General features: G+C 45.4%; 1 protein-coding gene across 2 annotated transcripts; it reads right to left on the minus strand.

The window, feature by feature from the left end:
• Positions 1-317: 317 nt before the first annotated feature.
• LOC309330913 (somatomedin-B and thrombospondin type-1 domain-containing protein-like) lies at positions 318-24,856 on the minus strand. Of its 2 annotated transcripts, none has more exons than XM_081842864.1 (5): positions 23,570-24,856; positions 13,251-13,436; positions 11,638-11,728; positions 3,513-3,671; positions 318-1,273 (listed from the first exon to the last, which is right to left on the minus strand). In XM_081842864.1, the coding sequence occupies exons 1-5, from the start codon at positions 23,799-23,801 to the stop codon at positions 1,168-1,170; spliced, it is 774 nt and encodes a 257-aa protein (XP_081698990.1). In that variant the 5' UTR covers positions 23,802-24,856; the 3' UTR covers positions 318-1,167. The 2 variants fall into 2 exon arrangements, with proteins under 2 accessions (XP_081698990.1, XP_081698991.1); XM_081842865.1 differs by having other exon boundaries at positions 13,251-13,433; positions 23,570-24,852.
• Between the last annotated feature and the right edge of the window lie 1,427 nt (positions 24,857-26,283).

Here is a 26,283-nt window from a genome sequence, read left to right on the forward strand (position 1 = left end):
ATTATGTGATACCACTCCATTTGTTTCAGCGCCGAGGATACACAATGCAAATATGAGCAAAACACTGGCAGTCTCTGTTTTCATTCCTGTCTGAATTCTCGGACATCCCTTACCTGAAAGAAAGCCTTATTGAACTCAATGGGGGTGTATTTTTCAATAGTATGTATGGGGTGTGGTGCTAGTGATTTGCAGCCATACCTCTTTAAGTCCAGTTAATTCTGATGGGTCTTGTTAAGTACAAACTACATCCCCTGGACTGTAAAACTAAGAGATAAAAATGATGAACTTTTAATGGAAAACTGGAGGCCTTTTGGGGGGGATTTTCCAATGAAGTATAATTGTGATATAAAATAGTGAGCAAGATTTGAGATATGAACGGCAGGAGGCGGGGAATAAAAATACTGATAAGGATGGTCTATGGGGGTTTGGTAACAAGTCGGGTTTTCCCTGAACACATCCTCTTCGTCAGGCTTAAAATTTCTGTCCAGGTGGATTTTTATAAAATTTGACAAAATGTCCGGGTTTTTAAAGCAGCATTTTTAAACCCAATAACCCGTATAATGCACTCTGCTGCTGACTCACAAGCATGAGTTAGGAAGGATACTATTAAATCAATACATCGTCTCCTAGTATCCACAACATTCCCACAATGCGCAGATATAAAATTGACATTCCTTGCTCTGCCCTCTTTTGACTCTGGCTCCACCCATAATGGAGATTTGACCCCTGGAACATTGCCCAGAAGGGAATATGTTTCTTGGGCTGGGGGCGGGGGGGGGGGAGAAACGTTCCCTGTCTTAAATAAAGTCGGGAGTCGTTGTGGAAAGCAGACAAAATATGCCATCTTCCATTTTAGCGGCAATAGTGGAGGTAGTATACCTTTTCCAGAGGTATATAATGTATGTATATATGCAGTTCTTTTTTTCTTTTGTTAACAAAGAGAGATTGAATCAGACGTTCTTGTGCTTGGAAACAATACACGGTCAGGTGTCCATTATAAAACAAGTGGAAACAATGAGTGCATAATGATTGGGAAAATGTAGCTTGAGGGTTGCTATTGACTCCTGCAGCTCTCTTTTTTACCAAAAGAAAACAACCCAAAACAGCTGCAGCTGACGTTCGGTCTTTCTTCTCTTTCTTAAGATTGCCACTCAGCTTGACATGACGTCATATGAAGATAAAGGAGAGTTGAGGGCACACACATTTCTCCTGTAGAGACTCCTGTACCCAAGATCCCTGACAGCCAGCGATGGACGCCGCAGTCCAGAATGTTCTAGAGAAAGACAGAAAATAGGCTGGAGTTGACAAGGTACAGTTTCCAGTTCCTTCCTTTAAAAAATTTTCTTTCTATTGATTTGTTAGAAAAAAGCAATATAAACAAATACAGTGGTACCTCGGGTTAAGTACTTAATTCGTTCCGGAGGTCCGTACTTAACCTGAAACTGTTCTTAACCTGAAGCACCACTTTAGCTAATGGGGCCTCCTGCTGCTGCCGCGCCGCCGGAGCACGATTTCTGTTCTCACCCTGAAGCAAAGTTCTTAACCCGAGGTAATATTTCTGGGTTAGTGGAGTCTGTAACCTGAAGCGTATGTAACCTAAAGCGTATGTAACCCGCGGTACCACTGTACAAATAATAAATATTTATGAAAGTCAAAGTATTTCTCCACCTGTGAGTTCCATTGTTGAGAATAAAGATAGACTTAAATAGTCTTAAATGAGCCAGGCATATACTGAAAGCAATGAGTGACTGTGTGCCTCAATACTTATATAAGAAATAAAATTGTGCCGTGTGTGTGTGTGTGTGTGTGTGTGTGTGTGTATATACTTGTGTATATATACTTATTAAAGCTTCTATGACACACTGGGCAATACAGGACATAATATAGATTTGAATCTCTGGGGGGAACTTTGGAAGAGCGATCTGAAGTTCACAGCATGTTATTCCTGGAACCACTTGAAAATGATTTGCAGATGGTATTTAACTGCAAGTAGACTTGCTAAAATGTATAAGTCCGAATCAGAAAAGCGCTTTAGATGTAACGAGGTTGAGGGTATGTTTTATCATATGTGGTGGACTTGTAAAAGGGTAAAAGAATATTGGGAAATAATATATAATGAATTGGAAAAAATGTTTAAAGGTACTTTCCTCAAAAAACCACAAAAAACAGAGTCCTTTCTGTTGAGGATAATTCAGACTGAAATTCCCAGGTGTCAAAAAAGGTTATTTATGTATACTACTACTGCAGCCTGTGTTTTGTTAGCCCCAAAATGGAAAACAAGTGAGGTCCCGACCAAAGAAGAATGGCAACTGATGGAATACACGCAACTTTCAGATTTAACTTCTAGAATAAGAGAACAAGAAGAAAATACGTTTAAAGAAGACTGGAAAATGTTCACTGAATATATGGGTTAAAATTGTGTTCATTTAAAAACATTGGTAGCCTGAAGATAAATTCATCAGTGTAAATAATTTTTGATGGATGTAACAATGGTTTACTGAATGTTTTAGTTTATGTAAAATATGCAGGGATGTTTGGTATGCAAAATGAACCACGGAAAGAGAAGAAGGGAAGTCACTGGTTTAAGGTTGTTTAAATGAATATTTTGAAATGTAAATTATAAAATTGAATTTTTAAAAAGTGTGTGTGTGTGTGTATGTCGGTATAGTTAAAGCAATGGTTTTCCCAGTAGTGATGTATGGAAGTGAGAGCTGGACCATCAAGAAGGCTGATCGCCGAAGAATTTATGCTTTTGAATTCTGGTGCTGGAGGAGACTCTTGAGAGTCCCATGGACTGCAAGAAGATCAAACCTCTCCATTCTGAAGGAAATCAGCCCTGGGTGCTCACTGGAAGGACAGATCCTGAAGCTGAGGCTCCAGTACTTTGGCCACCTCATGAGAAGAGAAGACTCCCTTGAAAAGACCCTGATGTTGGGAAAGATGGAGGGCACAAGGAGAAGGGGACGACAGAGGACGAGATGGCTGGATAGTGTTCTTGAAGCTACCAGCATGAGTTTGACCAAACTGCAGGAGGCAGTGGAAGACAGGAGTGAGTGCCTGGCGTGCTCTGGTCCAGGGGGTCATGAAGAGTCAGACACGACTAAACGACTAAACAACAACAACAACTATATGTATATGCTAGCCTGGCAGAGAATCGGCACACTGTTCTTGCTGGATCAGGTATCCAGCTCTGACAATCAGTGGCGTAGCGTGGGGGGTGCAGGGGGGCCCGGCCGCACCGGGCGCAACATCTGGGGTTAGGGCAAATCCACGGGTTAGGGGGCGCAAATCCACGGGTTAGGGGGCGCAAATTACTTGCCTTGCCCCGGGTGCTGACAACCCACGCTACGCCACTGCTGACAATGCAGACATGCTTTCCCTCTGAGAACATGGCTTAATTTCTATGCACGTGTAAAACTAAGGCAAGAGAAAGCCTCTGTAAAAGCCTGTTTGATTTATAGGCCTACAGAGTCACAGGTGTCTGTTTATTGAAGGAGTCTGCAACCACACACCTGGCTCCCTGCAGACCGTCCCCTTGGCACCGTTTCTTGCTGCCCACAGGATTCCCTTGGCATTCCACGCAGACACGACGCGCTCTCGCCAGCAGCCTGCTCCAGAAATGCAGGCGGCAGGCAGGGCTCACCTGCGTCAGGCGGAAGTAGATGCAGTAACTGGAAAACACAGAGAGGGAGCAAGGAAAGGGTTATGTCTCCATGCTTTGTTAAATTGCCTTCAAACCATTCCTGCCCTCCACACCCCAGATATACACAAATGGAGGTCATCGTCTCTCGAGACAGACGGATGCCACCAACAACAGGATTGGGGGGAGAGATGCAATACAGTTCCAGTTCAGGGAACAATCCACTTAAGAGCTCATGCACACTTGCATTCGTCCTGTGATTTCTTCTAGGTACAGGTCCAAGAGGTTTTCCCCCGGGAAAACACTCTGTTTACCACTGAATTGGAACAAATGTGAATCTGCGCAATACCCAGCGGATGTTTGTTCTAATTCTGCGGCCCACTGCGGGTTTTCCCTGGGGAAAAGAAAAACCTTTGAGCCCCGTGCTGAGAAATCATGGGACAAGTATCGAAGAGCCCTAAGTTGCCATTATACCTAAGTTGGTCATTATACCAGTATACCTGAAGGAGCGTCTCCACCCCCATCATTCTGCCTGGACGCTGAGGTCCAGCGCCAAGGGCCTTCTGGCAGTTCCCTCACTGCGAGAAGCAAAGCTATTGCGAACCAGACAGAGGGCCTTCTCGGTAGTGGTGCCCACCCTGTGGAATACCCTCCCATCAGATGCCAAAGAGGTAAACAACTACCTGACATTTAGAAGACATTTGAAGGCAGCCCTGTTCAGGGAAGTTTTTAATGTGTGACATCTTAATGTATTTTTAATCTTTGTTGAAAGCCGCCCAGAGTGGCTGGGGAAAGCCAGCCAGATGGGCGGGGTACAAATAATAATAATAATAATAATAATAATAATAATAATAATAATAATAGGTTGTCACAGCTATTAGGTCTTCTTTTCTAGGCAGAAGACTTCAGAGCGAGGGCAGGGCACATTGCCCTCACTCTGATCTGGCTTCATGATGACACTGTTGTGATGATGTGATCACGAAGCCACACCCAAGCGAGAACAATGCTCTCTGCCCTGACTCTGTCGAGCCTTGTGGAAGGGGGGAAGATGGCTAGCAGCCTAGGTACCCGGGAGTCTGAAGTATTCTACTGATAGGACCACGTAAGGGAGCAACTCCGCTAGGAGGCAAGGTGGCAGCATTTGGGACTTTTTAGTTTAAAGAAAATGTGAGCAAGAGGTGACATGATAGAAACATGTTGTCAGCCTTCAGGAAATCGGCTTCTTGCCCCTGCAGCAGTAGATAAGCAGAACAAAGGAATAGGAGTCTTCTTACCAGTTAGAAACTTTCATAATCACAGCGAGAGAACAAAGAACACATCTCCTAGAAATGGCGGCGCTCCCAGTTAAGGATTACACCCCCCTTCCATCCCTATTAATCTATATCACTTCTGTGTCTTGTAAACTGAGTTTCTACCCTGTGTGCTTTCTGTTCTGCCACTTTCTGAGCTCTCCAGGACTTTGGAAAAGGGGGGTGAATGCTATCCAGAGACTGTGAATCTGTTAACTCTCTTGTTTCCAGTGTTTTTTCTGCTAGCTGCTCCCTATCCAGTATTTCCCAGCTTCTGCCTTCTGAACTATGCCCCTCTGCAAACCACTGTTCCAAATCTATACTCTGCTCCTGGGAAGATGCAGGGTCGGGATCATGGGGAGGGGTTGGCTCCCACCATTCCTCCTCAGCACAGTCCCTGGCACATAAGAAAGAAAGAAAGAAAGAAAGAAAGAAAGAAAGAAAGAAAGAAAGAAAGAAAGAAAGTTCTGTTACTAAGTGATTCCACCAACAGATGCAGAAGAATCCAAACTTCATCCTCAGCTTGCTGGTTAGGAGAAAGATGAATACACAATTTACACACCAAAGATCAGTGCTAGCATAAAGGAGACAGGATTGGTCAGATATGTTTGTTCTTTTTCTCTGTTTATAATATGGTGGCTGCATCAAGCAGGGGCACCCTGCAGGGATGACCAAGGAATGCTACTTAGGTATTTCTCTTGGGATTCATAATCCAAAGCTTCTTATTTGCTTCTGCGACTTCCTGTTTATTCCTGGCTCCCAAACAGCATTCCCGGAGGCAAAACAGACCATCCTGTTCTGTGGTGGTCCAGGCCAGAATAAAGCTTTGTGAAGGGAACAGGGTCCTCCTAAAAAAAATCTCTTAACAAACTACAGCTCCCATAATTCTTTTGGGGAGGCCATGGCTGTTTAAAGTAGTATCAGAGGGCTTTAAAAGTACAGTCATACCTCATGTTACGTTTGCTTCAGGTTGCGCGTTTTCAGGTTGCATCCCATGGCGACCCAGAAGTACTGGAAAGGGTTACTTCCGGGTTTCGCCACTCACACATATGCAGACGCGCAAAACGACGTCACGCGCATGTGTAAAAGCAGTGACTCGCGACCCGCGCATGCACAGACACAGGTTGCGTTCTTTTCAGGTTGCAAACGGGCCTCCGGAACAGATCCCATTCGCAACCAGAGGTACCACTGTATAGTGGAACCAGACCTGGAGAGCCCTTCAAACATAGAATGCTTTCAGATAAAGAACTGTTCTCTGTGTGGTAGGGCACACAGCCAACTTCACCTCTGCCTTCCCTGCACGGGAGTAGATACACACATATCTCCATCGGATTGGGCTGCGAATTTATTAAGTAAATTTCTGTGGCCACCAACACCAAATGAGGTGTGTTGGGTGGCTAATGGAGACAGGACCTTTTTGGTGGTGGCCCCTGTTGTGAAATGCCCTCTCAAAAGAGTCTGGCCTGGCTCCATGCTATGATTACCTTATATCAGCGCTAAGGATTGTATTCACTATAATGACAAGTACCCTGTTCCAACAGCACAAGGATTTCTCCTTACACAATGGAGTATTTTCACACTCACCTCCCCCTGAATTTGTGCTGAGTTTCCCACCCAGGCTTCTGGCATAGCTTTGGGGATGGCAAAGGACACCTGGGTGGGAGTCCTATTACACTAACACTAATCCTTGCTCTGGCACAATTATTTAGTTGAATAACACCCCAAAAGAAGTCCTTTAAAAAAAACAATTGCTGGCATTTAAAATCATCCAGGTCTTTTGTAAAGTTTGCCCTGGTGGGTTTATCTGTTTACTGTGATGGATCAGTTTTTTATTTCTTTTTTTTTAAATATACTTTTCAAGTTTATACATTCCACTAATTTTACAATCATTTTGACGTTTCAAAGGTGTGTCAATCTGCAAAGAAGCAGATTGTGTACATGTGTGTTTTTGTTGGGAGAGCACATTTTGTAAGAACCTAACTCAAAGGAGCAACAAGGAGAAATGATGGATCTGACCTAAATATTTATGTAAGAGACAACAAAAGTAAAGGTGTGACTAATTCTGCACACACAAATGTAAAAATACAAACCTGGCTTCCTCCTTCTTCTTTCTACAGTTCCTTAAATTTCTTTTTAATATCTTCAGCATATCCAAATGAACTTAATTTGCTCCTTTATTCATTTTCTTTAGCTATATACTCTTATGAAACTGCAGGTGGTTACAATAACCCTGCCAATGTTTTTATCTGTTTGAAATTTATCTGTAAATATTCAATAAACCATTTCTATTTTTTTTATTTTTTTAAAAAAATTCTTATCTTGATTTCTTATTCTTCCGGTAAGCTTCATCATTTCTGCATATTCCACAAATTTTTGTATCCACGGTTTTGAGAGCGCCGTGTACGAAGGAGGCCTGTTTTGCCAGATGTCACGCGACAGCTCCGAGAGCAATGCACGGACATCGCAAAGCCTGTCTGCTGTATCTCAGCAACACCAAAGCTTCTCCCTCTCGGAGCCGTGGGCTTTGATTGCGTCTCCCTAATTAGGCCAGAATCTCTGGCTGGCACGACACTCTGGTGCGAGAATCCGGCGGCCGGAGACAATCGATGGAACATCAGAGGGGAAGGCGACATCGTCCAGAAATTCCTTGGCCTTGGCTGCTTTCCTCTCTCTCTCTCTCTCTCTCTCTGCTCTGGTTCTGTTCCAAGGAAAAGAGAGACGGGAAGAAGTGTAGCTCTCCCAAGTAACTATGCCAAAGAGGGGCCTCTCTCCTCAGTCCTCCAGGCCAGGATTAGATGCTGCTTGTGTGATTGAGCCAGCAAAGACTATACTCTCCAACATTTCTCCGATGAAAAATAGGGAAATCCTATTCAATAATAAGGAACACGGGTGGCGCTGTGGGTTAAACCACAGAGCCTAGGACTTGCCGATCAGAAGGTCGGCGGTTCGAATCCCCGCGACGGGGTGAGCTCCCGTTGCTCGGTCCCTGCTCCTGCCAACCTAGCAGTTCGAAAGCACATCAAAGTGCAAGTAGATAAATAGGTACCGCTCCAGCGGGAAGGTAAATGGCGTCTCCATGTACTGCTTTGGTTCGCCAGAAGCAGCTTAGTCATGCTGGCCACATGACCCGGAAGCTGTACGCTGGCTCCCTCAGCCAGTAAAGCGAGATGAGCGCCGCAACCCCAGAGTCGTCTGTAACTGGACCTAATGGTCAGGGGTCCCTTTAACTTTACCTTTATTCAATAATAATAATGATAATAATAATTTATTATTTATACTCTGCCCATCTGGCTGGGTTTCCCTAGCCACTCCGGGCGGCTTCCAACATATATAAAAATTAAAATTAAAATTAAACATTGAAAGAAAACCTCCCATATACAGAGCTGCCTTCAGATGTCTTCTAAAGGTTGTATAGTTACTTATCTCCTTGGCTCAGGGGTCGCCTACCTCCATAACCCTCCAGCATTTCTCCAATGAAAATGGAGACATCCTAAGGAAAAGCTTGACATTTTGGGATCAAATCAGAAACCAGGACGGCTTCTGCAAATCTGGGACTGTCCCTGGAAAAATAGGGACATTTGGAGGGTCTGAAATATTGGTTCACTAGGACAAATGGGGCACTGCCCCACCAATCTGTCTGGCTCAGAGGTGCAGTGGTCCCAGGTGGGTGTCAAAGACTAGAATCCCAGAACCAACCAATCAGCATGGAAGAGGTGCTTTTTAGCTACCAAGAAGAGGTCTTCTCCGGCTTTGTGCTGACTGGAGCCAATCAGAGTCAGCCGCTGAGGCTTGGCTCCCAGGGCCATTCTAGAGAAGGAGAATGTGGGGGAAAGCAAGGATAAGTTCCCCTGTATCCTCCAAACATAAGCATCAAGGAAAACTGAAAACACAAGGTGCTTTACTTTCAAAAGAATGATGTGCAAGCCTTGTAGAGTACAATGGAACTTCAAGGAAAACAGAACTTCCTTCTGCTTTCTTCTTCTTAATTTCATTTTGTTATGTACTGAGTTGAATAGGATTCAGAATGCAGCAGCCTGATTGGTCCTAGAACAATAGGATTCAGAATGCAGCAGTCTGATTGGTCCTAGAACAATAGGATCCAGAATGCAGCAGTCTGATTGGTCCATAGGAGCCACCCAATCCAGCTCCAGGTGGAAGGGAATCTGCAACCTGATTGGCCTACAGCAGAATCCCGGAATTAGCCAATCACGTGGGGCCCCTTGTGTAAATAATGTATATAAAGCAGACATTCTGGGGGAACTTCCATTCCTCCTCACCACTATGAGCTGAATAAAGAGCATGAAATCCACTCTCGACTCCGAGTATATTTCACATTTCTATATATGTACATTTCTATACATTTCTATGTGCATTTTGGTCCACCTTACTAGGCTGGAGAACCGCCTTGCAAAATTCAGAGAAATGATAATATCGAAGGGCAGCTTACCTATCATTTTTAGAAAGTGTGGATTAGGTAGATGAACTGATTTGAATCCCTTCTCCATTCCTAACTGGGGGTGGGCACAATTTGATTTGATCCGGAAGAGTCGAATGCTTTCTTTCTCACAGCCTTCCCGCCCCCCCTGCCCCCGCCCGCTTTCCTGGCTTCCTTCTTTCTTTGCAGCAAGCTGATCCTGAACTAAAAGGACCTCTATTTGAGGTTCAAGCCATGCAGGGAATTATTTCTCTCCCCCAACTCCCCCCCCCCCAACCTCACTAGCAAAGCCGGCCAGCTATGCTGAACATGTGGCCTAGCACATGATGCCAACTGGAGCCAAACAATGAACTTTGGGGCTGGCTGCTTAGTTAACTAGGCTACCCTAAGCCCTCCAGCAACCCCTCCCCGGAGAAAAGAGATCTGGAAATGTTCCATGTTATGCACAGGAGACAGTGAAGAAGAATATGCAACCCAGCCACCCACACTTTTCCTTCTTTTTCTTGCTTTTACTTGGAAAGGCCTCTCCCAGATAATATCCTGCTAATGATCCCGCTTAAAATTCCACCGTCGCATTTACTAAAGCCGGTCACTGAACAAGGGGAGGGGGAGGGAGAGAAGGGGAGGAGAGCAACACACAGGAGATCTCAAGATGACAGGAGGAGAGGCGTTCACAAGAACGTAAGAGCTTAAACGCCTCAGGACCGCAATACCTCAAGGAGCGCCTCTTCCCATATGAATCTAGCCAGCCCCTGAGAACATCTTCTGAGGCCCTCCTTCGTGTGCCTCCTCCTCGAGACGTGGCAACATGAGAACAGGGCCTTCTCTGCAGTGGCTCCCTGCCTCTGGAATGCTCTCCCCAGGGAAGTTCGCCTGGCGCCTTCATTATACACCTTTAGGCGCCAGGCAAAAATGTTTCTTTTTAACCAGGCCTTTGGTTGATTTGATTGACATCCCATGCCCTTTTAAAATGTGGCTCTTTTTTGGGGTGGGTGTTATTGGGTCATGGTTCTTATTTTGATTTTATATATTGTGATCTTTTCTGCGAACCACCCTGACGTATATGGTGGTATCAGGACCAGATTTAGGTTTGATGAGGCCCTAAGCTACTGAAGGTAATGGGGCCCTTTATATGTCCAGCTGTCCTTTGTCAAGAACAAATTGTCGCTGTTTTTTGTGTTGAATATATGCTATATGGTAATTTATGGACCTACCGTATTTTTCGCCCTATAGGACGCACTTTTTCCCCTCCAAAAATGAAGGGGAAATGCGTGTGCGTCCTATGGGGCGAATGCAGGCTTTCGCTGAAGCCTGGAGAGTGAGAGGGGTCGGTGCGCACCGACCCCTCTAGCTCTCCAGGCTTCAGGAGAGCCGCAGCGCCAGTCCCACAAGGTCGGGGGACAGCGGGGAGGCGGAATGCTGCCATCCCGCTGTCTCCCGATGTGGTTTGGAGGCTGACGGCGGGGGGGGGGCGTGTTTCTCCCGGCCGCCAGCCCCGCAAGCTCCGGGGACAGCGGGGAGGCGCAGCGCGTCTTCCCGCTGTCCCCGGACCTGGTCTGCAGGCGGGCGGCGGGGAGAAGAGCGCTTCTCCCCGCCACCAGCCCCGCAAGCTCCGGGGACAGCTGGGAGGCGCAGCGCGTCCTCCCGCTGTCCCCGGACCTGGTCTGCAGGCGGGCGGCGGGGAGAAGAGCGCTTCTCCCCGCCACCAGCCCTGCAAGCTCCGGGGACAGCTGGGAGGCGCAGCGCGTCCTCCCGCTGTCCCCGGACCTGGTCTGCAGGCGGGCGGCGGGGAGAAGAGCGCTTCTCCCCGCCACCAGCCCTGCAAGCTCCGGGGACAGCTGGGAGGCGCAGCGCGTCCTCCCGCTGTCCCCGGACCTGGTCTGCAGGCGGGCGGCGGGGAGAAGAGCGCTTCTCCCCGCTGCCGGCCCCACAAGCGCCTGGGGGGGGGGAAATAAATTTTTTTTTCTTTATTTCCCCCCCAAAAAACTTGGTGCGTCCTATGGGCCGGTGCGTCCTATGGGGCGAAAAATACGGTAATCGGTATCTAATGCCATTTGCACATGTTACCATGCAACCAGTCCATGCAGAATGTAGGCACCCTATATATAGAAATGAGCAAACCAGTGATATTTTAGGGAGCAGGCTAGCAGCCGGGGCCCATTACTTACATCATAGGAGCCTACACAACACAAAACACTGTTGCTGTATGTAGGTTTTATTTTATTTTATTTTTTATCTTATATTTAGGAAATGTACATCCAGGTACATCCTACCTTGGCAGCTTCTCCCTCGTTAACATGTGAGGTCTTCTCCAGGGGTCCTTAAAATCCCTTTTAAAAGAATCAGGCAGGATCTTAGCCACCTCTGTCAAAAGAGACATGGAAATAAAAGGAGCCATGATCTGATTAAAGACACTCATCATGTCAGGCTAGCACAGAGAATTTAAGAGGAAAGAACAAGCTGAAAATTAATCAAAGGGGTACAATGTTGACAGCATAGCTAGAGCAAAGTTATTTCTTATTCTCATTAGGAGCACCATAAATTTACATACAGGCACTTAACTGTCTTTCAGTACTTCAAAACCTGCAAATTAATCAGCATTTACTTTATTTAAAGTCAAGCCATTCACATTTGAGCAGGTCAAATTATAACCATTCGTTGGGAATTGTTAATTACAACCATCTTTGAATCTCAAAGCATGCACCATTTGTGACTTAATGGCACCGTTTTGATGCTATAAAACATAGCGCTATGTAAATCTTCCAAAGAATTGTTCACAGCAAATGAGTTTGGGGGAGGAGAGCAGGGCAGTGTAGACACAAATGTCATTAGTGCATTTCTCACCCAAAGTAACTTAACAGTCCAGGTGATGAAACGACTGCACTGTTAAGTTGTGGGTGAACATATCAGACGACACAGCGATTCTTCAGACAGCTCTTGTTTATTCACAGGGCAGAACAGAACTGAACTGAAGGGTTCAGCCAGCCTGCTTATATAGAGCTCCACTACAACACAGCAGTAACGACTTTCTGTAACTATCCAATCACTGAACGTCACTTTCAATCCCTTATTTGCATATGTGGACCTGAGTGAAAACTATCTACAGTATCCCCCTAATGGCCCAGGATGAGAACCTCAGTACATAACATGCACATTCTTGATTAGTTTTAACCAATGTTGCATTCTTGATTAGTTTTAACAAATGTTGCTTAGAACAAACCACAGTTCCATGGGTTTGGACATACTGTGAAACCATGGCTTGTTCCAAAGTCAACTTGGGAGATTTTGCTCTCGCTCACAGAAGAGGAGGAGAAGGAATGAGGAGCAGGCTAGCCCAAGGCTCACTGAAGCCAGGGAAATTTTGCTGCCTGAAATGAATAACAGGGTGACGGTGATTCTCCTTGCATGTACAGATAATGAAGCTGGCAACAACAGCAACCTTCCGTTTTCCCTTGCACCACCTTGAGCTCCGTGGAGAAAAAGGAGGGATATAAATTCCATAAATGAATAACAGGTAAATAATCGCTATATATAAAATTTATTATATACAGTGGTACCTTGGTATTTGAACCTAATAAGTTCTGGAAGACCATTCTACTTCCAAAATGTTAAAAAACCAAGGCTCAAAGGGCGGTCTGCAAATTTAATTGAGAAAACTGAGAAACACTCAGTGGAAGCCATTCAACTTCCGAGGTGCGTTTGAAAACGGAAGCATTTACTTCCAGATATTCAGCGTTCAAAAACCGAAACGTTCAACTCAGGAGACGTTCGAAAACCGAGGTACCGCTGTATATGCAATTGTTTTAATTGCATTTAGATATGCACCTGTTATATATACATGTGTTTTCATTATATTGTAATCTCGCCACTGCTATCAGCATCGTACCTTTTGCTGCATCGCAGGCCGAGTTCTCCCCAAGGCACCCTCGTCTCTGCTTTAGGTCTGGGCAGGGGGTTCCTCCATTTCGAGGCGGCACGGTGACCTGGCGAGTCCGGTCTTTGCTGCCCGTACCGCAAAGAGCATTGCATTCGCTCCAGGGACCCCAAGGGCCGACCACACAATCAACAGCTGCTAGAGATGAGGGAAGAAGGGGGTGGAATAGGATAAACCGGTGGAGGGGGAACACCACAAGGACAGTTGCAGCCAAGGGAGATCCCCAAGTAAGAAGGGGGGGGTAGGAGAAGTGTTGATAAAGAGCAGAATGAATCAGGGTAGGAACAGTATGTGAAGGGGGGGTGAGAGAGAGAAGGATGGGAAACAGATCAGTAGAGTCACCAAAGTTGGCACAGAACGTTTTGCACCTGTAACTAGAGGCAGGCGAATCTATTTCCATTTCTCAGTTCCTCATTTTCCCAGACTTCTATTCAGTTCTCTATCTGTCCTCAGCAATAATAATAATAATAATAATAATAATAATAATAATAATAATAATAATAAAACTTACTTAAACTTCCTCAGCATTTTAGTGCAACTTTATCCTAACGCATTTTTGCAAACGGTTTCCTCTAATACCCAATGGTTTTTATTTACAGTCGTACCTTGGATCCCAAACACCTTGCGAGTCAAACGTTTTGGCTCCCGAACATTGCAAACCTGGAAGTGAGTGTTCTGGTTTGCGAACATTCTTTGGAACCCAAATGTCTGATGTTGGTTCCGCGGCTTCCGATTGGCTGCAGGAGCTTCCTGCAGCCAATCGGAAGCCGCGCCTTGGTTTCCGAACGTTTTGGAAGTCGAACGGACTTCCGGAACGGATTCCATTCGACTTCTGAGGTACCACTGTGTTTATTTGGTATGGTACTGTCACGGACATAAGCACAGACATTTCCGCTTTACATATGCATTGCTGTACACTGCATTCGGTTAAAAAACTGCAACATGAAATTCAGACACGTGTGACTTTCCCAGGGTAGTTCAAAGGATAGCGGCATACCGGTTCAGGAAGCGTAATCAGGAAGCTTCACGTTAAAATACAACCAAAGTTGAATTTCTCCTAGATCTCTAGCTGCAACGAAGCCACAGAAAGCCCCACCTTTTCTCCCTCCCACTCCCTGCTCAGCTAATGGCTCATGTCTGACTCGAATGGGCATCACTCAAAGAGACAGCGCTTGGAATCCTGAGGATTTTGGCGAGGCCAAACAGACCCGGGTATCCCCGTCGAGCAATAAGCCCCCTGTCTCCACTGGCAAAACATGTTAGCTTGCCCTTCCTTCTGACTCACTGCATCCAGTTGTCTTCTTGAGGCCTCATCCCATGGCTGTCTAGCCTGCTTGCTCAGAAATCCCACGCCCCGCAGGGGAGGGTACCGTTGGCAGCCCAGCCCTCATAGCAAGCCCTCAATACGCTCACAATTTCTTCCACCCCTTTTTCTCTCTGAAAAAAACACTCCATCGGGCAAAATGGAGATCTCACCTCGAAGCAAGAGACTTTCAGGGCAGTTCACAATCCAGGACAGACTGTCATCCGAGAGGCGGACAAGAATGGAGAGAGATTCAGAGATGCAAGACACATATTGGCAAAAGATCCCATCCTTGCTTGTATTTTTGATTGGTTTACCAGGGACAGTTGTGACTTCTTGGTCCCTCTCTCATTTCCTTGGCTTTGTACCACCCTCTCGTCTCTCTTTCTGCCTCTGAGAGAGATGCCTCCTTAAAATTTTAGTACAGTGGTACCTCAGGTTACAGACTCCGCTAACCCAGAAATAGTGCTTCAGGTTAAGAACTTTGCTTCAGGATGAGAACAGAAATCGTGCTCCGGCGGCGCGGCAGCAGCAGGAGGCCCCATTAGCTAAAGTGGTGCTTCAGGTTAAGAACAGTTTCAGGTTACGTACAGACCTCCGGAATGAATTAAGTACTTAACCTGAGGTACCACTGTAGTGCGAGTTTGCTAAAATTGTCCTCTTTGGGGGTTGAAAGTGGGATGACTGCTTTAAATGCTCAGCCACTCTGAGCCCGGCCTTGGCTAGGGAGGGCGGGGTATAAATAAAAATTATTATTATTATTATTATTATTAAATGTAGAGTGCAGATTGGGGGGAACTTCTAAAACTGGCACTCAGCCTGCAACCTACAGTACAACTTTGATACATATATATTAAGTTCCTTGTTTATTTAGGGGGGGGGAATGGTGATTCGTGTTTATGTGTGGTATCAATCACCTCCTTCCCCTCTTCTTCTCCTCTGAACGTCGCCGTCTGAGTTGATATTTTATCCGTTTTCACGCCAAGCGGCCCAATCTAAACATAAAACGCTATCCCCAAATTATGCTACTTCCGTCATCGGTCCTTAATCCCTCACTCGTGAGAAATTCCAGATGTGCTGACATCTGCTTCTCCTTTGCCAGGCTGAGAATAGGTTGTCTATCCATCGCACGGAGGCCCCCATTGTCCTGAATTAAGCAGAGACGGGCCAGTTAATTGTCAAAAACCGCCATGTTGGGTCAGTTCAAAGGATACAAGGCCGTGGTTCTTAGGGGCTGAGGGGGATTAAGCTGCCCTCAGCCCCCCCGTCAACCTTTGAGGCCACTGACACTAGAACGGTCCCTTCCTGAAGGCCATGTAATGAGATCTACTTTTATTTCTTCTTTTTAAATCACTTGAAAACTCCACACCAAGGGAAGTGGTGGGTACAGAATCAGATAAGGATTTGTTTGAGACACAAGAGCTCGTAGACGGAAAAGATGCCTTTGAAGGAGAACCACTGGAAAGGATTAGATCGTGATGACAGGGGTGAAGTGGTGAGAATGTCCTACTATATGACCTGGGAGACACGGGTTCAAATCCTCACTGAGCCATGAAGTTCACGGGGTGACTTTGAGCCAGTCACTGTCTCTCAGTCTAGCCTCAGAGGAACTGTGGGGTTTAAATGATAAATAAATTAATTAAGTAAACTATAGAGAGGTGGGCAGGGCGAAAGCAGAGATGTGTGCATTTGTCAGTTTTGGTTTCTCAGTTCTTCCGTCTTAAATTGCGTTACTCCACATTTCTGCATCAGTTTGCGAATTTCTTGTTTGAGAAGCTGTCACGAAAAGTTGTCAACATCTTAGAGGACACTTATCCAATCGTTTGAATGCAGCTTTAGAATGCAAAAAACCCAGTAACTCACTAGTACAGCACCTCCTTTTCATGCAGAAGGTCCCAGGTTCAAGTCTTGTCATTTCCAGGTAGGGCTTGGGAAAGAACCCAACCTGAAATCCCAGACAGTCCCTGCCAGTGTACTCAGTACTGAACTAGATGGACCTATAATTTGACTAAGACAGTTTCTTGTGTAATTTGACTAAGACAGTTTCTTGTGTTCTCACTGTGTCCTATGTCCTAATTTCTCCTAACCCAAGCAATTCTACCTCAATGAAATGCATTTTTGACATGCTATTTTTCACACACACACACACACACACACACGTGTATTTATTTTATTTATTGAATTTATATACCGGGGAGGGTGTTTTCAGGGTGGTTCACACACAAGACCACAACATATAAAATCAAACCAAAATCAATACCCCCCCCCAAAAAAGCCACATTCTAAAAGGGTGTTGGATGTAAATCAGGTCAACCAAAGGCCTGGTTAAAAAGGAAGGTTTTTGCCTGGCACCTAAAGGTGTGTAATGAAGGCGCCAGGTGAACTTCCCTGGGGAGAGCATTCCACAGGCGGGGAGCCACTGCAGACAAGGCCCTGTTCTCGTGTTGCCACCCTCCGGACCTCTCGAGGAGGAGGCACACGAAGGAGGCCCTCCGAAGATGATGTCAGGGACCGGGTAGGTTCATATGGAAAGAGGTGGTACTCAAAACCACAAAATGCATAATAAAAATAAAAACAACAACCCAATAGCTGTTCCACCCTCAAAAAAACACATTTTAAAAGGGCATAGGATGTAAATCGGATCAATCAAAGGCCTGGTTAAAAAGGAACATTTTTGCCTGGCACCTAAAGATGTATAGCAAAGCTCAAATGCCATACTTGAACATTTTTACACACACTGGAGAAGCGGCACCCCCAAATTTGGAGAAGTGCAAATTTCAAAGGATGGCTGCATTATTTTGGTTTGTATCTTTTTTCAGTAAGTGGAAACCGAACTAAATTCATCCTTCTTGATGCCCTCAACTTAATGGCATTAGTAACTAACCACAGAGAAACTGAAATGGACAGATTTTCCCATCCCTAGTTAACAACGGAAACTTGCCCATGGCGAAGCCTCGAAACACGAAGGGTACCCATTCTTTTTCCCTCCCAGCCTCCAGACGATTCCGCCCCTCTCTTTTTCTCCCATAGCTCTGTTCAGCCATTCATTCGTGTGTGGTTCATCTGCCATCAGCACTTATTTGCTCTGGCCAGAGAGAGACCCACAACTTCTCCCAAGAGTTTCATACGTGGTTTTCATCTGCCGAGAAACAATATGCAGCGCCCCATTCTCTGCATCTGATTCCATTTGGCTGAATGATTTGGGGTGGGGGAAGACCCTATGTTCCAAACACAACGCCACCCCGCTTTGCAAAAAAGAAGTAAGCCTTGAGAACATGAAACGTCTTTGCTGGCTTCCTAGTTTCCAGGAGATTAAACAATACTCACCTTACCATATCCTCCTGCCAACCTAGCAGTTCGAAAGCACGTCAAAGTGCAAGTAGATAAATAGGTACCACTCCGGCGGGAAGGTAAACGGCGTTTCTGTGCGCTGCTCTGGTTCACCAGAAGCAGCTTGGTCATGCTGGCCACATGACCCGGAAGCTGTGCGCTGGCTCCCTCGGCCAGTAAAGCGAGATGAGCGCTGCAACCCCAGAGTTGGCCACGAATGGACTAAATGGTCAGGGGTCCCTTTACCTTACCATATCAACAGCAGAGCTCAGCTTGGAAGCCTGCCAAAAATATTTTGTTTAGAGGGGTAACTGAGGACACCATTTTGTAGCCTGATTCCAACGGTTCACAGATGTAAACAGGGATGCGCTTGGAACACTGATCAATTTTGTTCGTAATTTAATGAGAAAGTACCCAATTCACACTTCTCGAATTATTATTATTATTATTATTATTATTATTATTACCATCCTTCATCCGAAGATCACAGGGCAGTTTACAATGTAAAAAAGCAAACATACATACCATAATAGCAAACAAAAACAATGCCCCCTGCTACAGTATTACATGATTTCTGACTCTAGCTCTTTCCTTCCATTTCAAATATGCAGACGGAAACACAGCTATCCTTCAAAATTCACCCTTCTCTGAATTTTGCAGTGCGGTTCTCCAACCAAAGAAAATGCAAATGTTCAGGAGGAAATGTGCCTTAAAATGCATATATCGGTGAAAATTACATACAAATGCATGATATTATGGGAAATTGCTCATAAACACTTTAGGAAAAACTCCATACAGATACATAAATATTAGAGCAAGTCGCACTAAAATGTTGATGATTTTAAAAAAATCATTCACAGACAGATGCTGAATTTAAGATTGGAAGAATGAGAAACTGAAATTGAAAGATCCATCCATTCCTAATAATTGCCCACTCCTGAGACTGCCCGAATCTTCTATCCAATCAGAGTCCTTTCTTTCCTGTTCCATTTCCTCCTTATTTTCCCTGAGGGGGTTATTAGTATTTTTTAAGAGTGTCCTTTCTAGAGATGGGTGGATCTTTTATTTCTGGGCCACATTAAAAGCATTATGTGGCTTCCCCCAAAGCATTCTGGGAGCTATAGTTCCCAGGAGTTGTTAGAAGACACCCATTCCCCTCACAGAGCTACAGTACCCAGAGTGGCTTAACAATCAATCCCTCTTCCCAGGGAACTCTGAGAATTGTAGCCCTAGAAGGGGAAGAGGGGTTCTCCTAACAACTCCTAGAATCTGTAACAAACTACAGCTCCCAGAATTCTTTGGGGGAAGCAACAACTGCTTAAAGGGGTATTAGGCCGCTTGTTTTTATTTTGTATTTTTATGCTGTGAACGGCTCCAAGATCTTCAGATGAAGAGCGGCATGCAATTTTAATAAATAAATCTTAAAAGTAGATTGTGAATGTGGCTACTCTCATTTTCTCAATATTCATGCCGGGGATGGCGTCTGTGAGCCAACCACCCTTTTGGTACCCAAAACGCCCCCCCCCCCAACACGTGGCTATGACCCAGGGCATTGTGGGAAATGAAAACAGTGGCGCCTGCGGTTCATTTCAGTCACCAGCAGTCCTGTTTAGGGAAGTTTTTAATGTTTGATGTTTGATTGTGTTTTTGATATTCTGTTGGGAGCCGCTCAGTGTGGCTGGGGAAACCCGGCCAGATGGGCGGGGAACAAACATTATTATTATTATTATTATTATTATTATTATTATTATTAGCTGGCTAGGGGGAGCATACCAGAGGTCCCATCAAAGTGTCCTTTGCCAGGGGTCCTTGGGTCATCGGTATGAGGAAAGGGAAGCAGCGGTCATCTCAGCCGCTCTCACTCTGAGCTTGTCCATGCTCTCGGGAATGAATCTGTTTCTAAACCAACAAGGTGCTGCTAGTGCGGTTTCTAGCTTCCTGACTCTTTTATTCCCTGGCAGAGACCATTGCTCGGTAATCGAGCTGAGTTGTGACTGGACTAATCTCCCTGGAGATCAGGGGTGGCTTACTGATGCTGTTCCCTCTCCTCCCCCAAATCCCTCATTCCAACCGTGCTGTGTGAACATCAACAACAGACGAATTTTTTTGCAACAGACACTCTCCGAAAGGCAGGGGCGGCCCAGAGATTTCCATAGGAGCCAACTCCCAGGAGCCCAAGTCCCTTTGGGCCCCCAATAAATATCTGAGGGGGTCGTGCTTGAGGCTTTAAGTTATTGTTGTCCTAGTTGCTATCATCATCATCATCATTATCATTATCACTAGAAAAGGTAAAGGGACCCCTGACCATTAGGTCCAGTCGTGACCGACTCCGGGGTTGCGGCGCTCATCTTGCTTTATTGGCCGAGGGAGCCGGCGTACAGCTTCCGGGTCATGTGGCCAGCATGAATAAGCCGCTTCTGGTGAGCCAGAGCAGCGCACGGAAACACCGTTTACCTTCCCGCTGGAGCAGTACCTATTTCTCTACTTGCACTTCGTGCTTTCAAACTGCTAGGATGGTAGGAGCAGGGACCAAGCAACCGGAGCTCACCAACCTTCTGATTGGCAAGTCCTAGGCTCTTCCAAAGATGGAAAGAAGTCCTTACCAAAGAAGAATGGTAAATCAAATTGCTGCACTATGCCAAAATGGCAAAGTTGACCATACAGCTCAGGAACCAAGAAGATCAGAACTTTAACAAAGAATGGAGAAAAATTATAATTTATCTTGAAGTTCACTGTAAGCAGATGAAAACATTAGCAGGATTACAATAATGCTTGTAATGTAGCAAGTACTATGGAGAGATTGGAGTGATATAAAATATAGATTATGGGAAAAGATGCAGTAGAAATGGCTCAATAATAGGACCAGTGCTTTTTTTCTAAAAAAAAATGTTTAGGGGTATTCTCATTTTGCTAGTCATATTGAAATACTGCCCCCTCAATGAGGCCAAACTTAGAATCACAAAATGTTTAGGGGTATGCGGGTATGCCAGGAAAAAAAGCATTGTATAGGACCCATAGAGAGGAGGTGGGAAGTCCAGAGATTCGGAGGAATCTGTAAATGTGGAAGTGTATGGTGGTATTGTTATGATTTTATACTTTGTAAAACCAAATAAAAAATATTTCAAAAACAAAAGCAAAAAACAAGAACCCAATAATCTACTTCTCCTCAACCCATTTTAAAAGGATGTCGATGCAAATTTTGTAGGGCATCTCCACACGTACAAACACAAACACACACAATCCCTTTTCCTGCTGCATGTCGTAAGGCTGTGTGTGCTCAAAACTGTCCTCGCTGCCTTTCTGTTGACAGTAAACCTGGACTCTCCGCATCAATGTGGGAAGCCATGTGTGAGAACAGAGATGCCAGACCTATTCAGGACCATTCACAAGCTTGGCCGGAGGCTTCCGATTGGCCAGAAGAAGGTGCTGGTAAATGGGAGGGAGAGGGTTTGGGTTTTAGGGTGAGTCGGTCGCTGGGCTGAGAACGGTGCATCTATTCCGCACTTCAGTGCTGAAAGCTTTGGACCACTGAATCCAACCAAGATATACATAGAGAGAAGACTTTATTGAAATTTATAGAGTTCAGTTAAGCCCTGTTCATTAATTTCAGTGGGTCTACTGTGCAACTTAAGCCCCATCCACAGTACACATTTGAAGCTACATCATACCACTTTAAACAACCGTGGCTTCCCCCCACCCCCAAGGATCTTGGGAACTGTAGTTTCTTAAAAATGCTGACTTGCTCGCAAATTTATTGACATCTGCACGAATTATTGTAGCTAGGAAGGGGCAAGCGGAATATAAAATGGAAGAATGGTATAAAGAGGTGTGGGATATAGCTATTAATGATAAATTAACATGTGCCATTAATGTAAGGCGGGGAATATGCAGGAGAAATGATTCTGAGGAGATATGGAGGGTGTTGTAGAATTTATACTGTTAAAACAGAAAGGGGGTCAAACCATTGCAAGGGGTGTTGAAATTTTGGGAGGTTGGATAGTTATAATGGAATGGTCTTGGAGATTGGGTGCACTTTATTTGTTTGTTTGTTTGTTTGTTTGTTTATGATTATTACTTTGTCAAAATGAAATTAAAAATTTAAGACAAATAAACAAAACAAACAAAAAATGCTGAGTGTCCTAAGGAGACCCCCTATCCCCCTCACAGAGCTGCAATTCCCAAGAGTAGTTTAACCATCAGCCACCTCTCCCCGGGAACTTTGGGAATTGTAGTTCTGTGAGGGGAATAGCAGTCTCTGAACAGCCCTTAACAAACTATAGCTCCCCGGAACCTTTGAGGGAAGCCACAACTGTTTGAAATGCTATGATATTGCTCTGAATGTGTTAAGTGTAGGTAGGGCCTTAACCAACATGTTTTGTCCCAGCAGGGGTGATTTTATCTTCTCTCAGGTCTTTGGCGAATTAAACAATCCATGGCCTTTTAATTTTGGGGAGGAGGTATTGTTTTTGTTTGTTACTATGATACGTATTTTTGTGTTTTTATAATGTAAACCACTCTGTGGTCCTCAGATGAAGGTAAGAAACAACAACAACAACAACGAGATGATGATGATGATGATGATGATGATGATGATGATGATGTCTATGGTCAGCAGAGAATCCCAAATGTGATAGGGTTGGCTGACTTTGTTTTGAAGTAAATGAAGTCATCCATGTTACTTTCTGTACAGAAGCATCTCCACAGGCCATTAAGTTCAGATTCCAAAATTATCTAAGTGCTCCCAGCTGTGAGTGATCCACTAGATCAGTGTTTCCCAACCTTGGGCCTCCAGCTGTTTTTGGACTACAACTCCCATCATCCCTAGCTAGCAAGACCAGTGGTCACGGATGATGGGAATTGTAGTTCAAAAACAGCTGGAGGCCCAAGGTTGGGAAACACTGCACTAGATACCTTGATCCCAAGCTGTGAAGAGCTTTAAAAAGATTATTTGTTTGCTTGCTTGCTTATTAAATGAGGCCCCTCCATTAATACTACAACCCAGCAAGGTAGGCTAGGCTGAGAGGCAGTGACTGGCCTCCAAGCTGAGCTTCATGGCCAAGTGGGAATTCAAAGCCTGGTCTCCTAAGGTCCTAGTCCTGATGCTGTGACCACTACACCACACGATTACATGGGAACCAGGCAGGGGTGGATGAATATGTCAATTTTGTTTTCTGTTTCCCATTTTTCCAGTCAGTCCCCCACAACTTTGTGAGAATTCATCCCAATAAACCCATTTTTACAAACTAGTTCCCACAACGAAATGCATTTTTATACATCTATTTTCGCTAAGAGACGCAGTTTAACACACACTTTCCCCTAACATACATGTTTCTGGGTATATTATTTGGTTGGGGAACCGCACTACAAAACTCAAGGAAATGCAAATTTGGACAGATCACCATCATTTGTTTCAGGCTGTGTTTCAGGAGTGCAAATTTGGACATTTCGTATTAAAATGTGCCCTGGACTGAATGCCTCCCCCATCTCTAGCACCGGGACATGTTGGAAATTCCCCCTTCTGGAATCTGTTCTGCCTGAGAAGCACCCACAGCTTCCTGAAGGTCGAAGGGCACATTGAACAGCCACCGAGAGACATCCATCTGCAGTCACCCCTTCTCACCCAGAAGTGCCAACTCACCCGAGATCTGGCAGACGGAGTGATAATCTTCGCAGCAATCCCCGGTTTTCTCGCAGTAGGTGTCACAGTAACACGGTGTTTTCCTCAGAGAAAAATCGGAGCACTCGTTATTCCGGCCAGGGCAGCATTTGTGGGCCTCTCGGTCGCCACATCCACCCTCAACGAGGCCGTGCACCAGAAACCACACGCAGAAGACTAGCTGGTACCCCACACCGGTTCCCGGTTCCCTCATGGTTTGCCTCCCCTAGAAAACCAGCTCTAGGAATTGCAGAGTGTGGATGACCTTTCGTCACCACAAGTCAGACTGGACGGCCTTCAACAGCTCTCCAGACGTTTCGCCCAGTTTCTCTCTTTCGCACTCGCACTCGCTCCCACTCCAAAGCCAGGCCCTCCGCGGAGGGAATGGGTTCCCCAGGCAAAGGATTAAAGCGGCATGATGTCCCACGACAGAAGAGACTCGGTGGAAGCCTCGAACTTCTCATCTACCCAGCCGACGGCGTTTGAAAGGAAGGAAAGACGCCTCTTATTTAAGAGACCGGCGGTGTTGGCAAGCGGTCCTCAGTGACTGAGCATTGGCATCTGGGTCGCTGGAGAGATTTTTGCTGCTTGAAGAGAAGGCTCTTTGCCTTTCCCCCCTTTCATGGACGGCTGGCAGCAAAAGCTGTCACAGCTCAACTGGGCTTCGAACTGGTGATGGCCTTTTATACAAGAAACAACATCGAACGGGTGTTGTTCCCAATGCACACAAGGGGATTGGCTGGACATTTACCACCACCACCACCCCTTCCCAAAAAAAAGTTATTCCCCTCCTTTCAGTTCATGTGTAAAAGTTTCTCCTGGGTCTTAAAGCCAGATTCTCTAAGAATCTGGAAATACTTTTTTTTAAAAAAAAGGCAAAAGACCCTCATGGTGATTTTTATATATATGCATATTCCAGACAACCTGCTTATTGACTCTTCTTCTTTGCAGGGAGATTAGATGACGTTGGTTAATTAATTAGCATTCTTTCCAATTTGTTTGCGAGGAAGTTACGATGCTGTTGAGTTATTATCCTCTCAATTTTAATGTATGTATGTGGGGGTTTTGCATGTTTGCTTTGTTTTTTGGGAAGTCACTGTGAGTTGCCGTGGCAAGAAAAAAGCGACTAGTAAATTGAAATAATAATGATGCTGCAACAAAGCTAGCATTATCCCACCCTTTTCAGTTCCCCATCACTTTCCATATCACGAAAGTCTGATCTTAACGCGACTTTCATTCCCTGGGAAGAGGGATTGATTGAATGGTAACTCCTTTTCCCCCTCCTCTCTCTCTCTTTGTGTTCAAAAAGTGTGTCCTCTCTAGAGATGGGTGGATCTATCTATAAGTTTTGGTCTCAATCACATATTTATGCAACCCCCGAGCAAGACATCTGAAGGCAGGCCTGTTTCGGGAAGTTTTTATTGTTTGATCACGATTTTCATACTCTGTTGGGAGCCACCCAGAATGGGTTGGGCAAGCCAGAGAGATGGGTGGCATACAAACAACAACAACATTTAAAGCATTACTATATCACTCTAAAGGGATACGGGTAGCACTGTGGGTTAAACCGCAGAGCCTAGGACTTGCCGATCAGAAGGTCGGCGGTTCAAAACCCCGCGACGGGGTGAGCTCCCGTTATTCAGTCCCTGCTCCTGCCAACCTAGCAGTTCGAAAGCATGTCAAAGTGCAAGCTGATAAATATTTACCGCTCCGGCAGGAAGGTAAATGGCGTTTCCGTGTGCTGCTCTGGTTCGCCAGAAGCGTCTTACTCATGCTGGCCACATATACGCTGGCTCCCTCAGCCAATAAAACGAGATGAGTGCCGCAACCCCAGAGTCGGTCACGACTGGACCTAATGGTCAGGGGGTCCCTTTACCCTTATACCAGTCTAAACTGTCATGGCTTCCCCCCAAAGAATTCTGGGAGCTGTGGTTTAGCGAAGGTGCTGAGAGTTGCTAGGAGACCCTTGTTCCCCAACAGAGCTACAATTTGCAGAGTGGCTTAATGATTGATCCTTCTTCCCAGGGAACTCTGGGAATTGTAGCCCTGGGACTAGAAGGAGGTCTCTTAACAACTCTTGAGCACCCTCAGTAAACCACAGCTCCCAGATTTATTTGGAGGAAGCCTTGACTTTTTAAGTGGTATGGTGTGAATGTGGCCGAGTGGTCCCTATTGAATGTTTCAGTGGCTGGGAACATCAGAGGCTTCTGGTTCCTTGTTCTTTAGCGTGCAAGTCTTGGTGTCCTCTCCTTGCTGGATGAACCCTTTGTGATACTGACTGCGGGTGCCTGCCTGACCTTGCCTCCTAGATCAAATTTAGGCCTAGACTGATTCTATGGGCTTGGCTGGACTGTGCAGCCCTGCCCTCAGTGGTGAGCATTCTGGTGAGAGGCTCTTTGGACTGAAGATACAATGGTACCTTGGTTCCCAAATGGCTTGGTTGTCGAACAAATCGGCTCCCGAACGCCGCAAACCCAGAAGTAAGTGTTCCCATTTGCGAACATTTTTCGGAAGCCAAACGTCTGTTTCAGCTGTCGGCATTGTTTCTGGGGTCAATCAGCCAATTGGCTTTCGAACGTTTTGGAATTCGAACGGAGTTCCAGAACAGACTGAGTTCGAGAACCAAGGTACCACTGTACTTTGTGGAGCGCAACACATCCCCACATTTCCCAGAAGCAAACAAAAGTCAAGAGTGC

The sequence above is a fragment of the Podarcis erhardii genome (assembly GCF_964252035.2).
Source record: "Podarcis erhardii genome assembly, chromosome: 15".
Lineage (NCBI taxonomy): Eukaryota > Metazoa > Chordata > Lepidosauria > Squamata > Lacertidae > Podarcis > Podarcis erhardii.

Coding starts and splice junctions, on each gene's coding strand:
- LOC309330913 (XM_081842864.1), bottom strand. CDS start 23,801: ATGAGGGAACCGGGAACCGGTGTGGGGTACCAGCTAGTCTTCTGCGTG. Junction 13,437..23,569: donor CTCCGTCTGCCAGATCTCGG/GTGAGTTGGCAC, acceptor CCTCATCTCTAG/CAGCTGTTGATTGTGTGGTC. Junction 3,672..11,637: donor ACGAGGGAGAAGCTGCCAAG/GTAGGATGTACC, acceptor TGTGTTTTCCAG/TTACTGCATCTACTTCCGCC.